This window comes from Syngnathus leptorhynchus, chromosome 1 (genome assembly GCF_054491065.1).
Source record: "Syngnathus leptorhynchus isolate UIUO chromosome 1, UIUO_Slep, whole genome shotgun sequence".
In the NCBI taxonomy this organism is placed as follows: domain Eukaryota; kingdom Metazoa; phylum Chordata; class Actinopteri; order Syngnathiformes; family Syngnathidae; genus Syngnathus; species Syngnathus leptorhynchus.
Window position 1 is genome coordinate 2,538,306 of NC_141195.1, and position 22,428 is coordinate 2,560,733.

The following is a 22,428-nucleotide window of genomic DNA, read 5'->3' on the forward strand; positions in this document are numbered from 1 at the left end:
TAAGATTATCAATAGAGCCGGTATATGAGGGCAATACGGCAGTTGCTGGTGGCAGTAGCCCAGATAGCGCAGTCGCAGTCATGGAGTTAATATTACGGCTGCTATAATTCTGATTGCTCTCTTGTCTTTGACTAAGAACTAAAATTTCAAATTTTATTAAGTAGTGATCAGACAAAACAGTAGTGTAAGGCAGTACTGTTATATTAGAGGTTGCCAGTCCTCGGGATAATACCAAATCTAAGGTATTACCATTCTTGTGCGTTGCTACCTGTACGGCTTGCGTAAAACCAAACGTATCAATTAGAGTCTGAAACGCCGAAGTAAGTGGCTCTGACGGTAAATTCATGTGGACGTTAAAATCGCCCATGATTATTATATTATCCGCGTTCGTCACTAGATCAGCCACGAATTCTGAAAATTCATCCAGGAAGCTAGCGTAAGCCCCAGGTGGACGGTAAATAACAGCAAGATAAAATGACGGTAAAGCGGTGGATCGGACAGTGAGAACTTCAAATGTTTTAAATATGTTAATCGAACGAGGCGTAAATCTAAGATCGGAATTTGAGATGAGGGCAACACCCCCACCCTTTTTTCGAGGACGCGCCACATGCGAGCTCACAAAATTTGGAGGCGAGGCCTCATTAAGCGGTAGCAGGTCATTAGGTTTTAACCAGGTCTCGCAAAGACCAAATATATTTAGATTATGTTCCGTGATGAGGTCATTAACGAGAACCGCTTTTGTATGAAGCGATCTAATATTCATAAAGCCAAGTTTAAGTGTAATCGGTTGGTCAGGGTTTGTATTTATCGGAGGAGTTTTGAACGAAATGAAAGTGAGGTTGTGTTCTCTAGGCCTGACATCACCTCTCAATTGTTTATTCGCGCGGTGGGACGATACGACCGTAGGAATTTGATAGTAAATATTTGGTACACACGTAATATTATCTGAAACAGTCACCATATCATCAGCTATACTGGTCGGGGTGGAGCTTTTGGATTTGTCTGCCACCTCAGTAGAAAGCGCGATCATGTGGACTGTAGCACTATTCAAACTGTTACGCTTTAGTCTACACAAGGAGCTATGTGCATGCTGGAAGTCTAGCCTAGCGCTAGTTAACTTTAACTTAACTGACTCCAAACCCATCCTGACAGGTGGTCTAATCACCTGTGCTCCGGCCTGCTCTAAGGTGACCTGTCATGAGTGGCTCAAACAGTAATCTATATTTCTAGAAAGAGTGAAGGCGCCTTCACGGTTAGGATGAAGGCCGTCCTTCCTCAGCAGGTCGGGGCGGCCCCAGAAGGAGGGCCAGTTATCTATGAAATACAGTCTCTGCTTTTTACAGAACCCAGCCATCCATCGATTAAGGGAGACTAATCTACTAAACCTCTCATCAGAGCCTCTCCCAGGCAGGGGGCCAGAGACAAATACTCGATGCCGACTCATCTTTCTGGCGAGATCACAAGTCCTCGCTATGTTTCTCTTTGTGATCTCAGATTGCCTCATCCTAACATCATTGGCGCCGACGTGTATCACTATATCAGAGTAGCTAGTGTTGTTGGAACTACGCTGTTGACTAGTCCTATTGCGAGTCAGCTCCCTAAGATTAGCTTCTATGTCGGGTGCTCTGCCCCCAGGAATACACATTACCGTGGCTGGATTTTTAAGCGTGATATTTCGGGTAATGGAGTCACCTATGACCAAGGTGCGAGGGCCAGTAGACCGAGATGACTTTGGACGGCTATGCGTCTTACCTGGCTCATCGCGATTAGCAAGCCGCTTGGGGCTAATGCTAACGGGGCTAGCGGGCTGACTACAGTCCGCGACTGTGTCCGCCACATCTACTATTATCGCACTATTCTGCTCTAACTGGCGGACACGTCCCTCTAGCAGGGACAACCTCTCTAAAAGAAGGGTGCAGTTGGTGCACGAAGCAGTACAAACCTCTTGTTCCGCAGACATACTTCCGCGTCCGATGATCGACGGTAGACAAACGGCCACCCAAATGGGGAAACATTTGCGAATTTTGCGAAAACGGGAACTTTTTGGAATGAGAAAAATGCAAGCACTCATGTCGTGAATTTGTGGAATACGTCAAAAGTGGAATGGAGTGAATCGGATTAATTATGTGGAAGGAGTAGCGCGTCAAAAAGTGAGGAGACTAAAATAGAACTACAATTTGCAATTCCTGAAGAAATTACGTGTGAACGTGAAGAAAATGAATAAATACTTGTAGAATGCTGCAGACTGATTTAGTTTTAGTTTAATCGATTGAAAAATGTAGAAATTAGAGTAGAAAAACAAACTTTTGCAGAATTTGGTTGAATTTCAAATTTGAAATTACAATTGAAAGATTGAATGGGTTGAATCGGTTGAAAAATTTTGAAATGAGAGTAGAAAAATGAAATTTTGGAGAATTTGGTCGAATTTCAAATTTGAAAATTTGGAATTGCAACTGAAAGTGGGAATGGGTTGAATCGGTAAAAAAAATGTAGAAATTAGAGTGGAAAAACGAAATTTGGGAATTTGGTCGAATTTCCAATTTGAAAATTTTGAATTACAATTGAAAGTTGGAATGGGTTGAATCGGTTGAAAAATGTAGAAATTAGAAGGGAAAAACGAAGTTTTGGGGAGTTTGGTCCAATTTCAAATTTGAAAGTATGGAATGTTTTGGTAAGTGGGAAGTTGTGGAATGGGTAGGCAAAAGATGAACAGTTGAAAGTTGGAATGGATTGAATCGGCTGAGAAATGTAGAAATCAGCGGTGGAAAACGAAATTTTGTGAAATTTTGTGGAAGTTTTAAACATGAAAACGGGAAATTTTTGAATTTGGCAATTTTGGGACTGTCGAAAATCTTTCCGAATGTGATTCGAATGTGCTGAATGATGTGAATTTCAAACTGGAACGACGTGAATGCGAAATGTTGAATGTGCCGTTAAGAATGAATGGGGACAAAACTGTCATACATTTGCGAATTTTGCAAAAACGTTACATTTTTGGAATAAGAAAAATGGAAGCACTCATCTCGTGAATATTTGGAATACGTCAAAAGTAGAATGGAGTGAATCGGTTGAATTATGTGAAAGAAGAAGGACAAAAAAGTGAGGAGAATAAAAAAGAATAGAGAATGGTGTAGAGTAACGTATGTGTGAAGGCCATCACCTTCACACAATAAAGTGAATGGTGCAGAGTAACATGTGTGAAGGCCATTGCCTTCACACAATAATAATAAAGTGAATGGTGTAGAATAACATGTGTGAAGGCCATCACCCTCACACAACAATAATGTTAAGGTCTTCACCTTCACACTGATAATAACAATAGTGTGAAGGTCTTCACCTTCACACTAATAATAATAATAACATTTTGGAATAACAATAGTGTGAAGGCCTTCACCTTATATACTCAGGGAATGCTGAAGAATGATGTTGAAACGAGTTGAATCGGTTGAAAAATGTAGAAATTAGAGTGGAAAAAAGAAATTTAGGAAAATTTGGTTGAATTTCAAATTTGAAAATGTGGAATTTATGGTAAGTGTGAATTTGGGGAATAGGGAGGAAGAATATGAAGAGTTGAAAGTTGGAATGGGTTGAATCGGTTGAAAAATGTAGAAATTAGAGTGGAAAAAGGAAATTTTGGAAAATTTGGTTGAATTTCAAACTTGAAAATGTGGAATTTATGGTAAGTGTTAATTTGGAGAATAGGGAGGAAGAATATGAAGAGTTGAAAGTTGGAATGGGTTGAATCGGTTGGAAAATGTCGAAATTAGAGTGGAAAAAGGAAATTTAGGAAAATTTGGTTGAATTTCAAATTTGAAAATGTGGAATTTATGGTAAGTGTGAATTTGGGGAATAGGAAGGAAGAATATGAAGAGTTGAACGTAAATGTGAAAATGTTGAATCTGCCATTAAGAATGAATGGGGCAAAAATTGCAAGAAATTTGTGAATTTTGTGAAAACAGAAAATTTTTTGAATGAAAAAAATGTGAGCACCCATGTCATGAATATTCGGAATAAGTGAAAAGTGGAACGGAGTGAATCGGTTGAAGTATGTGGAAGGAGTTCAGCGTCAAAAAAGTGGGCACAACAAAAAAGTAGAATAACAATAGTGTGAAGGTCTTCACTTTCACACTAATAAGCGTCAAAAAAGTGGGCACAACAAAAAAGTAGAATAACAATAGTGTGAAGGTCTTCACATTCACACTAATAATAATAACTAGAATTTGCAATTCCTGAAGAAATTGCGTGTGAAGGTGAAGAAATTGAATAAATACTCAGGGAATGCTGAAGAATGATGTTGAAACGAGTTGAATCGGTTGAAAAGTCTAGAAATTAGAGTGGAAAAAGGAAATTTAGGAAAATTTGGTTGAATTTCAAATTTGAAAATGTGGAATTTATGGTAAGTGTGAATTTGGGGAATAGGGAGGAAGAATATGAAGAGTTGAAAGTTGGAATGGGTTGAATCGGTTGAAAAATGTAGAAATTAGAGTGGAAAAAGGAAATTTTGGAAAATTTGGTTGAAATTCAAATTTGAAAAATGTGAAATTTTTGCTAAATGGGAAGGTGTGGAATAGGTAGGCAAAAGATGAACAGTTGAAAGTTGGAACGAGTTGAATCGGTTGAAGTATGTAGAAATTAGAAGTGAAAAACGAAATTTTGCGAAATTTTGCAAAATTTTGTGAAAATTTGAAACGTGAAAACGTGAAATTTTTGAATTTGGCAAGTTCGGGAATGTCCCCAATGTGATTTGAATGTGTTGAATTATGTGAATTTTAAACTGGAACAACGTAAATGTGAAATGTTGAATCTGCCATTAAGAATGAATGGGGCAAAAATTGCCGGAAATTTGTGAATTTTGTGAAAACGGAAATTTTTTTGAATGAAAAAAATGTAAGCAGTCGATTCCTGAATATTTGGAATAAGTGAAAAGTGGAACGGAGCGGCAAAAAAGTGGGCACAACAAAAAAGTAGAATAACAATAGTGTGAAGGTCTTCACCTTCACACTAAAAAAGTAGAATAACAATAGTGTGAAGGTCTTCACCTTCACACTAATAACAATAGTGTGAAGGTCTTCACCTTCACACTAAAGAATAACAATAGTGTGAAGGTCTTCACCTTCACACTAATAACTAGAATTGGCAATTTCTGAAGAAATTGCGTGTGAAGGCGAAGGCACTTCACACTATTGTGGGTCTCGAAATAATGATTAAATGAAATAAAAATCGTAAATAAATTATGATGATGTTAAAAAAATAAATTGGGAAACAATGTGTTAAAATGAAATGTTTAAAAATAAAATGAAATAAATGTTAATGAGTTAGGGAAAGAAATCATGATAAAAGTGGTATCAACAAAGTTGCTCAGTGCGGGACTCAAACTCACACATAGTGGGTGGAAGTCTGATGCTCTACCTACTGAGCTAAACAGTGACTTACTATTGCAAAGATGGAATAATGATTAAAGATGGGAAATAAATAAATCAAAAAATAAAATTGGTAAATTAATTATGATGATGATGTTGGATAAAATAAATGATTAAAATGTGTTAAAATTAATTGAATAAATTAATGAATAAAAAATAACGGCCGATGTTGGATTCGAAGTCACTCGGGAACATGGCTCGTGTTGAATGTCCCATTAAGAATGAATGGGGGATTTTAAGGCACAAATTTGCTAATTACGCCAAAACGGTAAATGTTATTAACAAATAAAATGGTAGCAATCATGCCGTGAATTTTTGGAACGTGTGAAAGTTGGAATGGGGTGAATCGGTTAAAGCTTGTGGGAGTAATTAGGTGTCAAAAAAGTGGGAGGAATAAAAAAGTAGAATAACACTACTTCGCCTTCACACTAAAAAAAAGTAGAATAACAATAGTGTGAAGGCCTTCGCCTTCACACTAATGAAGGCCTTCGCCTTCACACTAATGAAGGCCTTCGCCTTCACACTAATAAAGCACAATAACATAAGTGTGAAGGCCTTTGCCTTCACACTAATAAAGTAAATGGTGTAGAATGACATAAGTGTGAAGGCCTTCGCCTTCATACTAATAACCAAATATAAGCCACTCAGGCAGATGTGAAAAACTATAAAAACAGAAATTCTGCCTTTCATTTATATCTGAAGAGTCAAATAACATTGAACAAACTGTATGAAATACCTTATATTTACATGAGTTTAAAATTATTTTTGCCTCATGAACATTTTAAACAGGAGTTAAAAGTAATGCAAAGTTGTCTGTTATTATTAAAACTTATAACAAGTTAATTTTGTTAGTCATGTACAATATATTTCAGAAAGTAATAGTTTGTGTCACGTCTACAGGTTCATAACATCAACAGTATTAACATGGCCACTTTGTAATATTTATTAGAAAGTAATATTTACTTTTGATTTATTTTTGACTCACAGCCCCACATGATGAATCGCTGTTGTGATGCCAGTTCAGCTTGGAGCTGCTTCACTTTATCAGCGTGGTCACTCCCTGTTAGCGTGTCGCATGTGTTAGCATGTTTAGTCGGATGGTGTCTCTTTAGGTTTAGGCGCAAACACGCTGACCTTTTTTTTTTTCTCAATTTTGATGTTTCCATGACCACAGAGGCTGAAACGTGTACATAATGGAGTTTGCAATTTTGCATCAGTCATGCCAATTCATTGCAGCAGTCTGAATGGATTAACAATCTTTTAAAAAGTCTAATGTTTTAAAAGTGTGGTTTAAATTTTTATTTGTAGTGACTTTTTTTCTTTTTAAAACAGACTGACTAACAACCTTGGCTATTGTGGGAGAAAGCCAAGTAGCTGTTCCTTTAAGTACTCATGTTTTCCTATAACAAGGTATTGCCAGTTGATGTGAAACATTATCAAGGCAGGAAGCCCAGCAATGGAGGGCTCCAGTGCTGTTTCACTGCTCCCAAGAGGTTCCCATCTCCTTCTACCTCTCATGGTGCTTTTGTTTTTCCTGCCCCAAGGAGCAAAACGGACACACAGGCAGCAAGCCTTCTGGGAGAGTGCGCTATTAAACTGTTGTAATTGTAAAAATGAGGATCAATCCAAATAAGGACTCCTTTCAGGACTGAGCATCTCTTCAGCAACCCTCACCCCACCTATCATCAATCACAAGCAACCACCATTTCTAGTCCATCACCCACAGAAGCACACTCGTATGTGTGCATTCGTCTTTGCATTTTGTGAATGTTACCTTTAATTGCCTGAAACAGATTTTATAATCCACAAATTTGGCTCAGTTAACAAAGATCTTAACCCTCATGTTCTATACAACAAACAGTATAAAAAAAGAGATACAATGAATTATTCCGTCAGCAGTTTGTTCTTTCTTTCTTTCTTTCTTTCTTTCTTTCTTTCTTTCTTTCTTTCTTTCTTTCTTTCTTTCTTTCTTTCTTTCTTTCTTTCTTTCTTTCTTTCTTTCTTTCTTTCTGAAAACCCCCCACAAAAACCAAAAACCTAATTCAAAAATGAATTGAGGTGAATTAGAGTTTGTAAAGGCGGCTCGGTGGTGCACTGGGTAGCACGTCCGCCTCACAGTTAAGAGAGTGTGGGTTCGATTCCACCTCCGGCCCTCCCTGTGTGGAGTTTGCATGTTCTCCCCGTGTCCGCATGGGTTTTCTCCGGGCACTCTTCCCACATCCCAAAAACATGCTTGATAGGCCGATTGAGCACTCCAAATTGTCTCTAGGTGTGAGTGCGAGTGCGAATGGTTGTTTGTCTCTGTGTGCCCTGCGATTGGCTGGCAACCAGTTCAGGGTGTCCCCCGCCTACTGCCCAATGATGGCTGGGATAGGCTCCAGCATGCCCATGACCCCCGTGGGGACTAAGCGGTTCAGAAAATGGATGGATAGAGTTTGTAAAATGTGATGTAATTCTTGATCCTTGGTGTATTTTGATGACAGAATTTTTCTGACATTATTAAAACTCCAGAGAACTGTTTTAAATTGAGGAACTTTAAGGGTCAGCGAGCACTAAGTATCACAGTTGCCATTTTCTCGTGGCCACCTTGTGCATCATGCTGTTACAACAGTGCTCGCATGGGCAATGACAGTGAGAAGGGCGTGATTGGAAATAATGCTTTCCCCCCCAATCAGAACCCGAGGGGTGTTCTATAATGAACACCATGTTCAAGCATAAGGGTGTCCATGTGTGCACTTGGCACCAGGACACCCTAGGCCACAGTTCGATGATCAACTTTGTAGTCTTGTCATCGGATTTGCGGCCGCATGTTTTGGACACTTGGGTGAAGTGAACGGCGGAGCTGTCAACTGATCACTGGGTGGTGGGTTGGTTCCGATGGTGGGGGAAGATGCCGGTCTGACCTGGCAGACCCAAATATACTGTGAGGGTCTGCTGGGAACGTCTGGGAGAATCCCCTGTCAGGAAGAGCTTCAACTCCAATCTCCGGCACAGCTTTTCCCACATCTCAAAGGAGGCGGGTGACATTGAGTCCGAGTGGACCATGTTCCGTGCCTCCATTGTTGAGGCAGTCGACCAGATCTGTGGCCGTCGTGACGGCAACCCCCGTGTAAGGGATGTCGTCCAGCTGAAGAAAGAGTCCTATCAGGCCGTTTTGGCCGGTGGGACTCCGGAGGCAGCCAACAGGTATCGGATGGCCAGGCAAAATATGCCTCAGTGGTTGCTGAGGCAAAAACCCGGGCATGGGAGGAGTTTGGTGAGGCCATGGAGAATGACTTCCAGATAGCTTTGAGGAAATTCTGGTCCACCATCCGGCATCTCAGGAGGTGGAAACAGTTCACCATTAACACTGTTTACACTGTAGAGTGCTGCTGACCTCGACTCAGGACGTCGTGAGTCGGTGAGGAGAATACTTCGAAGACCTCCTAAATTCCACCGACACGCCTTCCATTGTGTAAGCAGGGCCTGGAGACTCTGAGGTGACCAACCGATTACACTTAAACTTGATTTTATGAATATTAGATCGCTTCATACAAAAGTGGTTCTCGTTAATGACCTCATTACGGAACATAATCTAAATATATTTGGTCTTTGCGAGACCTGGTTAAAACCTAATGAACTGCTACCGCTTAATGAGGCCTCGCCTCCAAATTTTGTGAGCTCGCATGTGGCGCGTCCTCGAAAAAAGGGTGGGGGTGTTGCCCTCATCTCAAATTCCGATCTTAGATTTACGCCTCGTTCGATTAACATATTTAAAACATTTGAAGTTCTCACTGTCCGATCCACCGCGTTACCGTCATTTTATCTTGCTGTTATTTACCGTCCACCTGGGGCTTACGCTAGCTTCCTGGATGAATTTTCAGAATTCGTGGCTGATCTAGTGACAAACGCGGATAATATAATAATCATGGGCGATTTTAACGTCCACATGAATTTACCGTCAGAGCCACTTACTTTGGCGTTTCAGACTCTAATTGATACGTTTGGTTTTACGCAAGCCGTACAGGTAGCAACGCATAAGAATGGTAATACCTTAGATTTAGTATTATCCCGAGGACTGGCAACCTCTAATATAACAGTACTGCCTTACACTACTGTTTTGTCTGATCACTACTTAATAAAATTTGAAATTTTAGTTCTTAGTCAAAGACAAGAGAGCAATCAGAATTATAGCAGCCGTAATATTAACTCCATGACTGCGCTATCTGGGCTACTGCCACCAGCAACTGCCGTATTGCCCTCATATACCGGCTCTATTGATAATCTTACAAATGAATTCAATGCTACATTGTTAAACGCCATTGATTCTGTGGCGCCGCTACGTCTAAAAACTCGCCGTAGACTGCCTACTCCGTGGTTCACAGTTGAAACACGTTCGCTTAAACAATTAAGTAGAAAGCATGAGCGCAAATGGCGTTTAACCAAACTTGAGGTTTTCCATCAGGCATGGCGCGACAGCCTCCTGAAATATAAAGATGCGCTTATTTTAGCAAAAACTCGTTATTTTTCGCAGGTCATTAATCTCAATAAGAACAATCCTAAATACTTATTTGATACGGTGGCAAACCTAACACTACGCCAGCCAACCCCCGATAGCTCCTTTCACTCGGCTGACGAGTTCATGAAATTTTTTGCTCGAAAGATTGAATCCATTAGGGATGAGATCAAGATGACCATTCCGATCACTCAGTCGGGACCGCCGATTACCGGCGCCGACGATCATGCAATAACCCTTTCAAATTTTAAAAGCGTGTCCCTCGAAAGGCTTTCACAATTAGTTAGTGCGGCTAAACAAACAACATGTTTACTTGACCCGCTTCCAACCAAACTATTTAAAGAATTATTTCAAATCTTAGGACCGTCCGTTTCAAATATAATTAATCTGTCTATCTCCTCTGGGATAGTGCCAACAGCCTTTAAAACCGCTATTATTAAACCGCTACTTAAGCGACCAAATCTTGACCCGGACTGTCTCAGTAACTATAGGCCAGTTTCAAATCTCCCATTCATAGCAAAACTGCTTGAAAAAGTAGTAGCGCAGCAGCTTATTGATTACATGGTCGCTAATAATCGATATGAATCTTTTCAGTCTGGGTTTAGAGCTAATCATTCTACTGAGACAGCACTTGCTAAAGTGACTAATGATCTCTTCTTAGCTATGGATTCAAATACTTCATCGGTATTGTTACTACTCGATCTTAGTGCTGCCTTCGACACTGTTGACTTCAATATTTTACTAGAGCGTCTTAAAGGTAGTGTTGGTATTTCAGGGTCAGCACTAGGCTGGCTCTATTCCTATCAGACAAGATGCACCGAGTGGTCCATGGGAATACGTCCTCTGAGCTGTATAATGTTACGTGTGGTGTCCCTCAGGGATCGGTACTCGGACCAATTTTATTTAATATTTATATGATTCAGCTTGGGGACATGACACGTAAATATAATATTAGTTTTCAATGTTACGTGGATGACACCCAATTATTATTTATATGCCAAATATAATTATATGCCGTTATCGATGACAGATCGGCGGGACTGATGTAGTCTTGAGGCGTGCCTCGCGGAGTTCAAGCAATGGATTTCTCTCAACTTCCTTCGTCTTAACCCAGATAAAACTGAGATGTTGATAATTGGTCCAGCTCATTATCAACATTTATTTAAGGAAACCACTACTACTAACACTCAGAGTGATAATGTAACTAATCTCAGGGTAATATTTGACCCAACGCTCTCCTTTCTAAAGCACATTAAGAATATAACCAGAATTGCGTTTTTTACCTTCGTAATATTGCTAAGATTCGTCCGATCCTCTCGACTACGTCGTCATTACGTCGTGCCTGGACTACTGTAACGCATTATTCTCTGGTCTTCCTAAATCCAGCATCAAAAGTCTACAGTTAGTACAAAATGCTGCTGCAAGGCTGCTCTCAGGGCCAAGAAAATTTTATCACATTACCCCAATATTAGCCAACTTATATTGGCTCCCGGTCTATTTAAGATGTGACTTCAAGGTTCTTCTATTAACCTATAAATCATTGCATGGCTTAGCGCCTTCATATCTCGTCGACCTAGTTGTTCCTTATGTTCCGTCTCGTAACCTTTGTTCGGAAACCGCTAGTCTTTTAGTGACACAGAGAGCCAAGAAAATGTCTGCAGGGTCTAGAGCATTTTCCATTCGGGCTCCAGAGCTTTGGAATGCCAATGGATATTAGAACTGCTACCTCAGTAGAAACATTTAAGACACGTTTAAAGACACATTTCTATGATATGGGATTTAATTAACCTGTAGTGGCCGATTCGGCTGAAGTTTGTTTTCGCTCCTCCTCCCACCCCCTGGGGAGGTGGTTAGGTGACACCCAAGCTGAGAGCGGCTATCTAGATTCTCAGGGACCAATTCAGGATGAGGGATTACCCTCCTCGAAGACACTGCCAGGACAATCGAGGGCAACTCCGCCAGCTCTTCACTTTGACTTGGACATCCACTTTTTCATTGATTTTCATATTACGTATTTTATGTGCCCTCTCTGCATCCATTGCAGCCTGGTGATCCTGAAAGAGGGATCCTTCCATCTGTCGTCCCTTCTCAAGGTTACTCAGTTTTCCCCCTGGTAGAGTTTGCCCTTTAGGGATCTTAAGATCAGGAGATGCTTTGAGAATAATTGTCAATTGTTTGTCTATGTGAAGCCCTTTGAGACTGCTTGTGATTTAGGGCTATACAAATAAACTTGACTTGACTTGGAGCAGGCGTTCGACTGTGTCCCTCAGGAAGTTCTGTGGCGGGTGCTTCGGGAGTACAGGGTGCCAAACCAACTGACAAGGGCGGTTCCAGAGTTTGGTCCGCATTTCCGGCAGTAAGTCGTATTCGTTCCCAGTGAGGGTTGACTCCGCCAAGGCTGCCCTTTGTCACTGATTCTGTTCATAACTTTTGTGGCCAGAATTTTTAGGCCCAGCCGAGGTGTTGAGGGTGTCCGGTTTGGCGCCATTGCATCTCTGCCTTTTGCAGACGACGTGGTGTTTCTTCAAGCTGTGATCTCCAGCTCTCACTAGAGAGGTTCGCAGCCGAGTGTGAAGCAGTCGGAATGAAGGTCAGCACCTCCAAATCTGAGACTATGGTCCTCAGTCGGGAAAGGGTGGAATGCCCTCTTTGGATCGGGCATGAGATCCTGCCCCAAGTGGAAGAGTTGAAGTATCTTGGGGTCTTGTTTACGAGCAAGGACATGATTGAGCGTGAGATCGACAGGCGGCTCAGTGCAGCTTCGGCTGTGATGCAAACTCTGTACCGGTCTATCGTGGTGAAGAGAGAGCTGAGCCAAAAGGCAAAGCTCTCAATTTACCGGTCGATCTACGCTCCTACCCTCACCTATGGTCACAAGCTATGAGTCGTGACCGAAAGAACAAGATCCCAGATAGAAGCGGACGAAATGAGTTTCCTCCGCGGGATGTCTGGGTTCTCCCTTAGAGATAGAGTGAGAAGCCCGGTCATCTGGGAGGGACTCGAAGTAGAGCCGCTGCTCCTCCAAGTTGTGAGGAGACAGATGAGGTGGCTCAGGCATCTCATCAGGATGCCTCCTGGACACCTCCCGGGAGGTGTTCTGGGCATGTCCCACAGGCAGGAGACCCCGTGGACGACCCAGGATGAGCTGGAGAGACTATGTCTCTCAGCTGGCCTGGGAACATCTTGGGATACCTCGGGATGAGCTGGACGAAGTGGCTGGGTAAATAAAATTTGAATTTGTACCTTTGAGGCAGAATTTTAATCGTCCATCGTCATACATGCAAGCATTGGTTTTTTTAGACATCTCCAACTTAAAATATAGAGCTGGCGTTTGGGGTTCAGAGCGAGAAGTGAGCAAGCTTGAGAAGCTGTTCTATACCAGAGTTATCTTGATTTGTCTTCAGTCCTCTGTTCACAGGTTCACCCTGATTTATGACGCTGATATCGAGGAGGACATTCTCACTCTGCTGGGGCCCTCCTACTGCCGCTTACTACCCGGCCCGTCATAAAAAGATCAATCTGAGAGGCCGGCTGCATTTCATCGCATGGCAGGTGGAGACGCTGAAAAATTGTCTCGGGGAGTTAAATCTGCCATGAGAAACATGTTTTATTAGGTTTGTTTACACGCAAAATAGATAATGAATTACTTCCATATGTTGTGTGAATGTATGTACTTTGTGTGAATGTCCGTATAACTCCAGCCCAATTCAAGCTTGATAGCTTGTGGAATCATGTGACCTGTTGCCAAAAGGATCGTCACCTAAAATCTGAGTTCATGACTTCAAGATGGGGATTGTGTGAATGCCAGACAACGTAGATCACAAATTACTAACTAGCCATATATAATTGGCCAACGCGTTGAACTATGATCATAAATCCACACGTTGGTCTTACAGGCCGCCAACGATCAAAAGAAACACATTTGCGCACAGTCGTACATCTGCTCATGCTGTCACGCTCTTTAGGAGATGCTTTCACGATATGAGAGCGCAGGAGCTTTCACACGTGTGCTCCAATGCCCCTAGTGAAGGCGGAACATGTCAGGTATTGCAACCTAAAATATCTTGTTTGTCATAAAAGAACAAGTAAAATAATCAATAAAAAGTACTTTGAGTAATCACATACACAAACATAGGTAATCACATCGTCTAAAACACTGATTCTTAACCTGGGTTTGATCGAACCACGTGGGTTTGCTGAGTCGGGTTCTGGGTTCAGCCGAGGTCAAGACATGGTCATACACTTTATGTGTATGTCTGTGTATGTACTATGATTTGTAACAACTCATCAGAAAAGGAACACTCAGCTTTTGTACGTCAGCAAATAAAATGCTTTGTTACAATATAACTTTGCAAGCAATCCTTTTCCAGAATGCTAGATAAAAATATATGAAGAAAAAGAAATTGGAACAAAGCATGATGCCAAAATGATCTGAACTTATTTAGTCAAAGCAAATCTCACTAGAAGGCAGGACTTCCATACTTTGATAATGTATGCTTGGTTTATTTTGTGCACTAATTTTATATATATATACAGTAATCCCTCATTTTTCGCTAAGGTTATGTTCCGAAAAAATCTGTGATAGGCAAAATCCGTTGTTGGAATATAATTCTAATTTAACATAAACTCGAGTTACTAATCTGACTCCAATTTGTGACTCTTATGTTCCTTCACCGTGAAGTAGAAACCTTTTTTTTTTTTTTTTTTACTATTATTATATATGTATAACATTGAAACCAAAGAACAGAACCAGTTTTCAAGCCCAAACATTTGTTTAACATAGAGAATTAAATACTTTCTTCCAAAAAACTGCAGTAAAATCCACCGCCCTCTACAGTAAAATGATAAGTTTAATCATCAATATGAAGTACATACTATCGTAGGACAAAGTGTGACACGTATATCACTGCACCTCTGACTGTGCCGCTACGGCCTGACTCCAGAGTGTGCCATTGGCTCTGTAGTGTCTTTTTCTTCAAAAGCCATAACACAATGCTCAGTGAAAACAATCCGTGAAGCAGTGAGGCCGTGAAAGATGAACCGTCATATAACGAGGGTTTAGTGTGAGGTATGTGTGTGTGCATGCGGATGTGCTAACACACACACACACACACACACACACACACACACACACACACACACACACACACACACACACACACACACACACACACACACGAGTGTGTGTTAGCACATCTGCCTCACAGTTAGGAGGGTGCGGGTTCGATCCCACCTCCGGCCCTCCCTGTGTAGAGTTTGCATGTTCTCCCCGTGCCCGTGTAGGTTTTATCCGGGCACTCCGGTTTCCTCCCACAACCCAAAAACATGCTTGGTAGGCTGATTGAGCACTCCAAATTGCGCGTAGGTGTGAGTGTGAGTGCGAAAGGTTGTTTGTCTCTGTGTGCCCTGCGATTGGCTGGCAACCAATTCAGGATGTCCTCCCCCCTCCTGCCCGATGACTGCTGGGATAGGCTCCAGCACGCCCGGGACAAGCGGTATAGAAAATGGATGGATGGATGGATGGATGGATACACACACACACACACACACACACACACACACACACACACACACACACACACCACACACACACACACACACACACACACACACACACACACACACAACACACATATATATCAATGGAGCCAATACCATCTTAATTTGTGCATTAGGCAGGGTACACTCTCTTCAGACCCAGCCAATACTTTATAAGGATTTCGAAGGGAAATACTATGTTGAAAATATATAAAGAATATATTTTGTATTTTCTTTTTTATTTGTATTTTTTGTATTTATTTTAGTTCTGATAAAGGTGGATTTAAACATTACTGGTTTAAAGGAATTGACAATTTAATTTCAAGGAAAATCTGAAGTAATGATTCAGAGAATCAAATGAGGATTGTTACTCAAGTGGGATATTGAAATGCAATGAGACATCAAACGTCGGAAAATATGAAATCAATGAGTTGTTTTTGAATAATCTTGAGTTCAAATCAGTGTCTTGTGAAAAGTTTTGTTGTTGTTGTGCAAAGTATTTGGCTGCAGCCAAACTGCTTGATGGCATTAGCTAAACATTGGTTACAGTCATCCCTCCTACTTCGCGGCTTCAACTATCGCGGCTTCGCTGTATCGCGGGTTTTCAAAAATAAATTAATGATTTTATCGCAGAAATTTCATCATTTCACGAGGTTTCGCGGCCACTTGAGTTTCTTCATTTTCCTTTAATAATGATAGCTTATGTTTAAAAGTCGTTTTCTTGTTTTGAAATGAATAAATTAAAGAGTCAGTACAGTATACTTTATCGTCACATGTGACTTCAGGGCGTTCTCTCTGTTGTATATTTAGATGTTGTATATTTTGGACTAACTCATGTTCCGTAGTGGGAAAACCCCGGATGTGGGAGGGGGAGCTTCGGGGACGTTCAGTGTTGTGATGTACGGCCAGTGAACTGACTGTGATGAAAGGAATAAAGCAGTATCCATCACGTCGTTGTCCGAACCATGCTTGCTACATCAGAACCTGGAAAATAGTAAAGATATTACACTCTCCACCGGCGGTGGCCTTCATCTGGACATAGCAATACACTGTTAGTCTCGTCGCTAAGGCATGAATGCGGAGCGCACAGTCCATTGATATGAAAGTCCCCTAGCAGCGAGCTGGTTGATGTCAGCGATAAAAATAGAATATCTTCCAAGAATAGCTCAAAAAAATCTAGTTTCTATTTCGCGGAAATTCCCATTTCGCAGGTGGGTCTGGAACGTAACCCCCGCGAAGTAGGAGCCAAAGTATTTGGCTGCAGTCAAACTGCTTGATGGCATTAGCTAAACATTGGTTAATTGACAAACCAGTTTAGAAATGCAAATGGGGGTGCAGCAAAAGAAAAGAAAAGCAAATTCCCATCTGCAAGCGTACTTGATTTACAGCCTCTTTTAGCTCTCCAAAACGGGAAAGCCTGCAGAATAATTGCTGGATGTGTCATTTCATGCTTGTAATTTTAGAAACAACAGCCCTTCCCCCGCGGGGCTCCTGCTAACATATGCTGCTGCTTCCTCCTCTTCAAGGAAAACAGGGATCTTATTTTGTGTGACTGCAGACAGGCTTTGGCTCATTGTGTCCGCTAATATATCAAAGAGCAGCTGTCCTCAAGCCCTGTGATGACCAATCTCTCCTTCCATTTGTCCCACTCACCGAATCTCCTGCCCAGTTAACTTGTTTATATTAAGCTCAGTTCACACGGCAAGATTTTAAAAACGTTGAACAACTTCGAAACTCAGAAAGACGATAGAAAATATACACGTATAACAGTTTTGAACCTACCACTTGTGGTGTGCAGCCACATTGCAAGAGCAGCACATCACACACAAATTGATTTCATTTAGGAATATTATGGGGCCCATGGTGGTATTGTGGGACAATGTTGAGTGGACATTCATACTCTCCTGCCTATCTACTTGTTTTTTATTACTTTGTGACCATATGTCTGGACATGTTATATGCAGATAATACTGTATTATATCAGCGGTTAATATGTGGGGATTTGAATAAGGCACCTGGGACAGCTACGGGGTCTTGTAAACCCGGAAATCAGTAGACTGTGCGCAGTTAGTTTTGTCATGTCTGGATGTAACTGCCGCTGTTGTGCTGTGTTTTGCAATATACCTTTTTTTTTTTTCGACAAACCCAGCATGCTTGGGGTGTTTCGCATCCATGCATGCAACAATATTCCCACATTGGATGGGAAATCTCCCCATGACAGTTTCCTCGCTGCCTCGTCACCTTGCTTTCTGATCGGCTGTACGTCACTGTCAACCAACTGCACACTCGTTTGTCCTCTGGGCAAACCACACACCAAAGTTGGGCCAAAATAATCCAATGTGTTGAATATCCTTGATTTGAGGTCAGACATCCTTCCAATGTCCAAGATCAGTCTGAACACACCACACCGTCTTGAAGCTCCTGTATGATCCCATTTTATAAGCGCTACACCAAAGCCATTTATTATTGAGACAAACCAACCAAAACATGGGGAGCTAATGTTCCCCTGGGGTGCATTACGATCACAGCAAAACAAATACCTGTTAGCACTATGATCCAAGGGTGATATTTCTCAAGTATAGTCATTTACTAATTAGCTGCATCGGTGTGAACTCTGTGAATATTGCTGTTTTAGGAATACAGTGAAATGTTGCCATCCAAATGAGCCCCCTTAATTGGGCCCTTAACAGTAGCAGGGGTCTCCTTAATGAGCTGACGAACCCTTGGAGAGAGGGAACAGAGGGCTCACAGGGTCCTGAGTACCTAACCTCTTTTTTTGTGGGCGAGCACACACACAGACTAGAGGCTAATTAGAGCCCATTCACACCCCACACTAATGTGTTTACTCAAGGGCCTCAGTGGCCCCGCCATCAAACCACTTGTGCCACTCTGCCCCATAATAGTGATGGGTGCCGGCGTGATCCTCCAGTGTGAGATCTGCTGCTTCTTTCTTCAATGCAAACCACTTCCTTCAGAAAAAAATCACTCGCAGCAAACATAAAAACAAGGGAGCGAGGGAGAATGTAGTGGGGTCAGACAGAGACTTATAAAAACTGCCAAAACAACTCAGTTTGTCTTGTGCACACTCTTAAAAGTAAAGGTATCACTACACAAGAAGGGGGCCGCGAGAAACAAGAGTTAGGGCACTCACAGATTGGTGGCCTGGGATTGATTTAAGAGTTTGTTTGAAGTACAGATTACAGATTGTTTGCACCAAATCCCTCCAGGAGTATCCATGGCCCCTGGAATCTCTCTCAGGTTAACTCTTAGGTCCTGCTGAAGCCTGCTCTCTACAGCTTGAAGTTCAGCAAGACCACGATCACATATAAGAAAAGCAACTGAGTCACCACCTGTGCAGGAGCAAAAATGTCTTCTTAAATTCAAGGTATACAGAGTGAATAAATGGGAAAGGGATATTTATTCATTCATTTTCTGAACCGCTTTGTCCCCATGGGGGTCGCGGGCGTGCTGGAGCCTATCCCAGCCGTCATCGGGCAGCAGGCGGGGAACACCCTGAATTGGTTGCCAGCCAATCGCAAGGCACATAGACACGAACAACCATCCGCACTCGCACCTAGGAACAATTTGGGGTACTCAATTGGCCTACCAAGCATGTTTTTGGGATGTGGGAGAAAACCGGAGTGCCCGGAGAAAACCCACGCGGGCTCGGGGAGAACATGCAAACTCCACACAGGGAGGGTCGGAGGTGGAATCGAACCCGCACCCTCCTAACTGTGAGGCGGACGTGCTACCCAGTGCACCACAGAGCCGCTGGAAAGGGATATACTATTCCCAAATGGGGAATTCAGTCGGTGAGGTGAGAGACTTCACAAGTCCCTCAAAGAGCCGATTTGTGCACGCAAATTCACAATTGGGCTCTTTCGCTCCAAGACAGTCTCACCAGCAAATTCAGGGTTGTGTTTATGTGTCACTGGCGTGTGAGTAAATAGCGCAACTATATAACACCACTGTGCGCGTTCCGGCACACATATGAAGCTGCTCTGCAACGATTTCCACCTGGTAGAGATGCTACAGAGCTACTCAATACGATGATTACAAAACAAGGAGCAATTGAACGACAACTAACAAAGACACAACGAACTAGCAGGAAGTATAGCAGAAGGTACCAGAGAAGGAAGTGTCTTCCAACACGGACAGCGACTCATTCTTTAACTTGGCATCAAGGTCAGCACTGGGGAGTGAGTTGGGTCAATACAGTCAAGGGGGCTGCAGGGAGCTAATGGAACAACTAGTAAAGCACGCTTTGATGGGAAGCAGCATATGTATGCATAAACTTCCCCCATGGCAAATGTTTCTAGGCTGATTCCGAGCTTTTCTAAGCTAGAGACATTAAACATCAACACCGACGTAATTGTTTCAGGAGGAAGTGTGAGTTTGTCTCGATAGTACTTCCACACCCACACCCACACGCTGCAATCTTGCTTTTTCATACAAGGAACCTGGTTCAACCTGGTGCCATTTTATGAGGTAACATTTTAGAAATGAACCCTTAAACTGCTTGTCATGCTGATAAAGCTTCTTTGAGGTGAGTTAAAGGAGAAGAGGAGCTGTTGAGGCTGATGCAGCACCATGCTGGCTGCCAAACAATGCTGTTTTTGACTCAATTGAAGCCCAGTGGGGGGGGGGGGGGCAAAAATGGAGATGTCAGTTATGAGGTCAGCAGTGACGAGAAAAGTGAGCAGCGTATGTGGGTAGTGCAAAGTCCTTCAAAGCGAAAGAATACAAAAATGTTTGAAGTACTAAAACATCAACCTACTTCCTCTACATGTGTTAAAATAAAATAAGTGTCCTGTCTCATTTGGCCACAAATGACACAAAAGAGGCTTCACGCTGGCTTGTATTTGGAGTTGCAGAGTGGGCTCAAAGTCCAACTAAATCCTGACTCGGCTGGTTGGTTGTTGTGACACGTGCACAAGTGGTGAGAGAGAAAGAAACGGAGCAAAGTACTCACTATAGGGGACAATGGGACTCAGCATTCTGTGGAACTGGTCTTAGTGACGAGGAATGCGGTTGTGTGAATGCCTGCGAGTGTCAGCGTCTGTTGGCTTGTAGTCCATCACTGGCATGCACTTGCACAGATGACGCGATACCCCTGCGAGGGAGGGAAAGGCAGAATTGACGATATGTGGACCCACATGACAATTAATACCAAAACTCAACAACCGGCTGGTGTGAGACAGAGTTACAGAGCAACGACAAAGTCCTGTCAGTAGAGCAAAAGCACAAATGGACGCACACAAGGGGGCTCATTATAGTCAAGCATTAAGCTGATTGTGAAGCTGCATGGACCCTCAAAAGAAGGCTTTGTAAAATCTGCCTCACAAAAAACGGACTCTCACATACCACTGCTCTGTGCACTGGGCCAATAAAGACCACATTCTTTGCACTTCAAACAATTTATCCTCTGCTGCAAAGCAAAATACTCATCATATTTTCAGTCTAAGTGACAATGCCTCAACTGAAGAACATGTTAGTGTGATTCTTCAATGAGTTAAAACTGAATTTTGTAATTGTGCAATTCTACTCATTTTCTGCAAATGTTTTCCCATAATTTAAAGACGTTACTGCAAATACACTCAATAAATAGACTGCACAATAGAATTTTTTTCAGGCCTGATCATTTAGATGTTATATTCAGAAGACCCAGAATAACCAAAACTTTATTCCACATGAATTCTTCCACTAACATTGTCCTCCTCGATGTGAATTTTTAATTCATGGCAATATGGACCATTCGTTTCGGCTTGCACATGACCACCCTACAAATAGATACTAACAATACATGCAAAAAGGCAGAGTTGCCCGTGTACATTCTCACTCGTGTCATTGAGGGGAACGTGAAATGATGCAATGAGCACAGCTATTTGACAGTCCAGTGTTTATCAGTCAGCCAACAATAATAAACTCCAGCTTCCAGTATAAAAGAAAATATGGTAACATTGCCTGTGCACACAGGAAGTTTGTAACCGCCTAACTCCTTGGTTCCTTCTGCTTTCTTTCCATCTTCCCTTCCTTTTTCCCTTTCCTCCTTTCCATCTTTTTTCCTTCCTTACACACCTCCTTCCTTCTTTTATTCCTTCCTCAAACAGCTAGCCTGTGTGACTTTTAAAGTCATGGCAGCAGATCTTTACAGAAAGTGAAGAAAGCGTGCAGCTTTACCTCTTCATGCCTGCATATCCTCCATCCCATCTGACAGCGCTTGGTTAATCCGGAGAGCAGACTGGATCAGGCAACTGTTTGTGTGTGTGATCTGCTTTGCTTTTTTCCTCACATATGGGACACAACTCACATCTCTCTCTCTCTCTCTCTCTCTCTCTGCTTTGCTTTTTTCCTCACATATGGGACACAACTCCTCTCTCTCTCTCTCTCTCTCTCTCTCTCTCTCTCTCTCTCTCTCTCTCTCTCTCTCTCTCTCTCTCTCTCTCTCTCTCTCTCTCTCTCTCTCTCTCTCTCTCTCTCTCTCTCTCTCTCTCTCTCTCTCTCTCTCTCTCTCTCTCTCTCTCTCTCTCTCTCTCTTCCCCCCCCCCAGTGTGAGCTTGGAACAAGCGAGTGAGCGCTCCCCTCCCCCATGGATTGCTCTCACGCTCTCGCTCTCTGACAGAAAGACACAGGGGAAGGGCAAAAAGGTGGATGGGTGGGTTGATGTGCGAGATTGGTCAATCTCCTCTGTGGGATGCTGTAGCGAAGAAACCGAAGAAGAGCATCTGGTTTCAAGGCAAATGAGCATGAGGAGCTGCTATAATTGGAAAGAAGTATGTTGAATAAAAAACAAAGAAATATATGCATGTCGAAGACAATGCCTATACAATTTAGTGCCGATACCTGGGTCTATATTTTCAGATTACCTATATCACAATGTTTGCATCTACTGCATAAGTGAACAACCCGAGTGTCAATGTCAACAACGATCGGACAGATATTTGGATATTTGGAAAACAGCAATGTAGCGTGTGT

At 42.2% G+C, this 22,428-nt stretch overlaps 1 protein-coding gene across 2 annotated transcripts in view; it reads right to left on the reverse strand.

The window, feature by feature from the left end:
* fignl2 (fidgetin like 2) overlaps window positions 1–21,772 on the reverse strand; it is a 43,704-nt gene extending 21,932 nt beyond the window's left edge. For both annotated transcript variants that reach the window (XR_015066637.1, XM_085915888.1), the window contains exons 1-2: window positions 21,634–21,772; window positions 20,426–20,566 (exon numbers count right to left, since the gene is read on the reverse strand). Coding sequence is in view for 1 of the 2 variants with exons in the window: in XM_085915888.1 (XP_085772014.1) it covers window positions 20,426–20,450 (25 nt within the window). In the remaining variant the exon portion in view is untranslated. The remainder of the gene's footprint in view (window positions 1–20,425; window positions 20,567–21,633) is intronic.
* Between the last annotated feature and the right edge of the window lie 656 nt (window positions 21,773–22,428).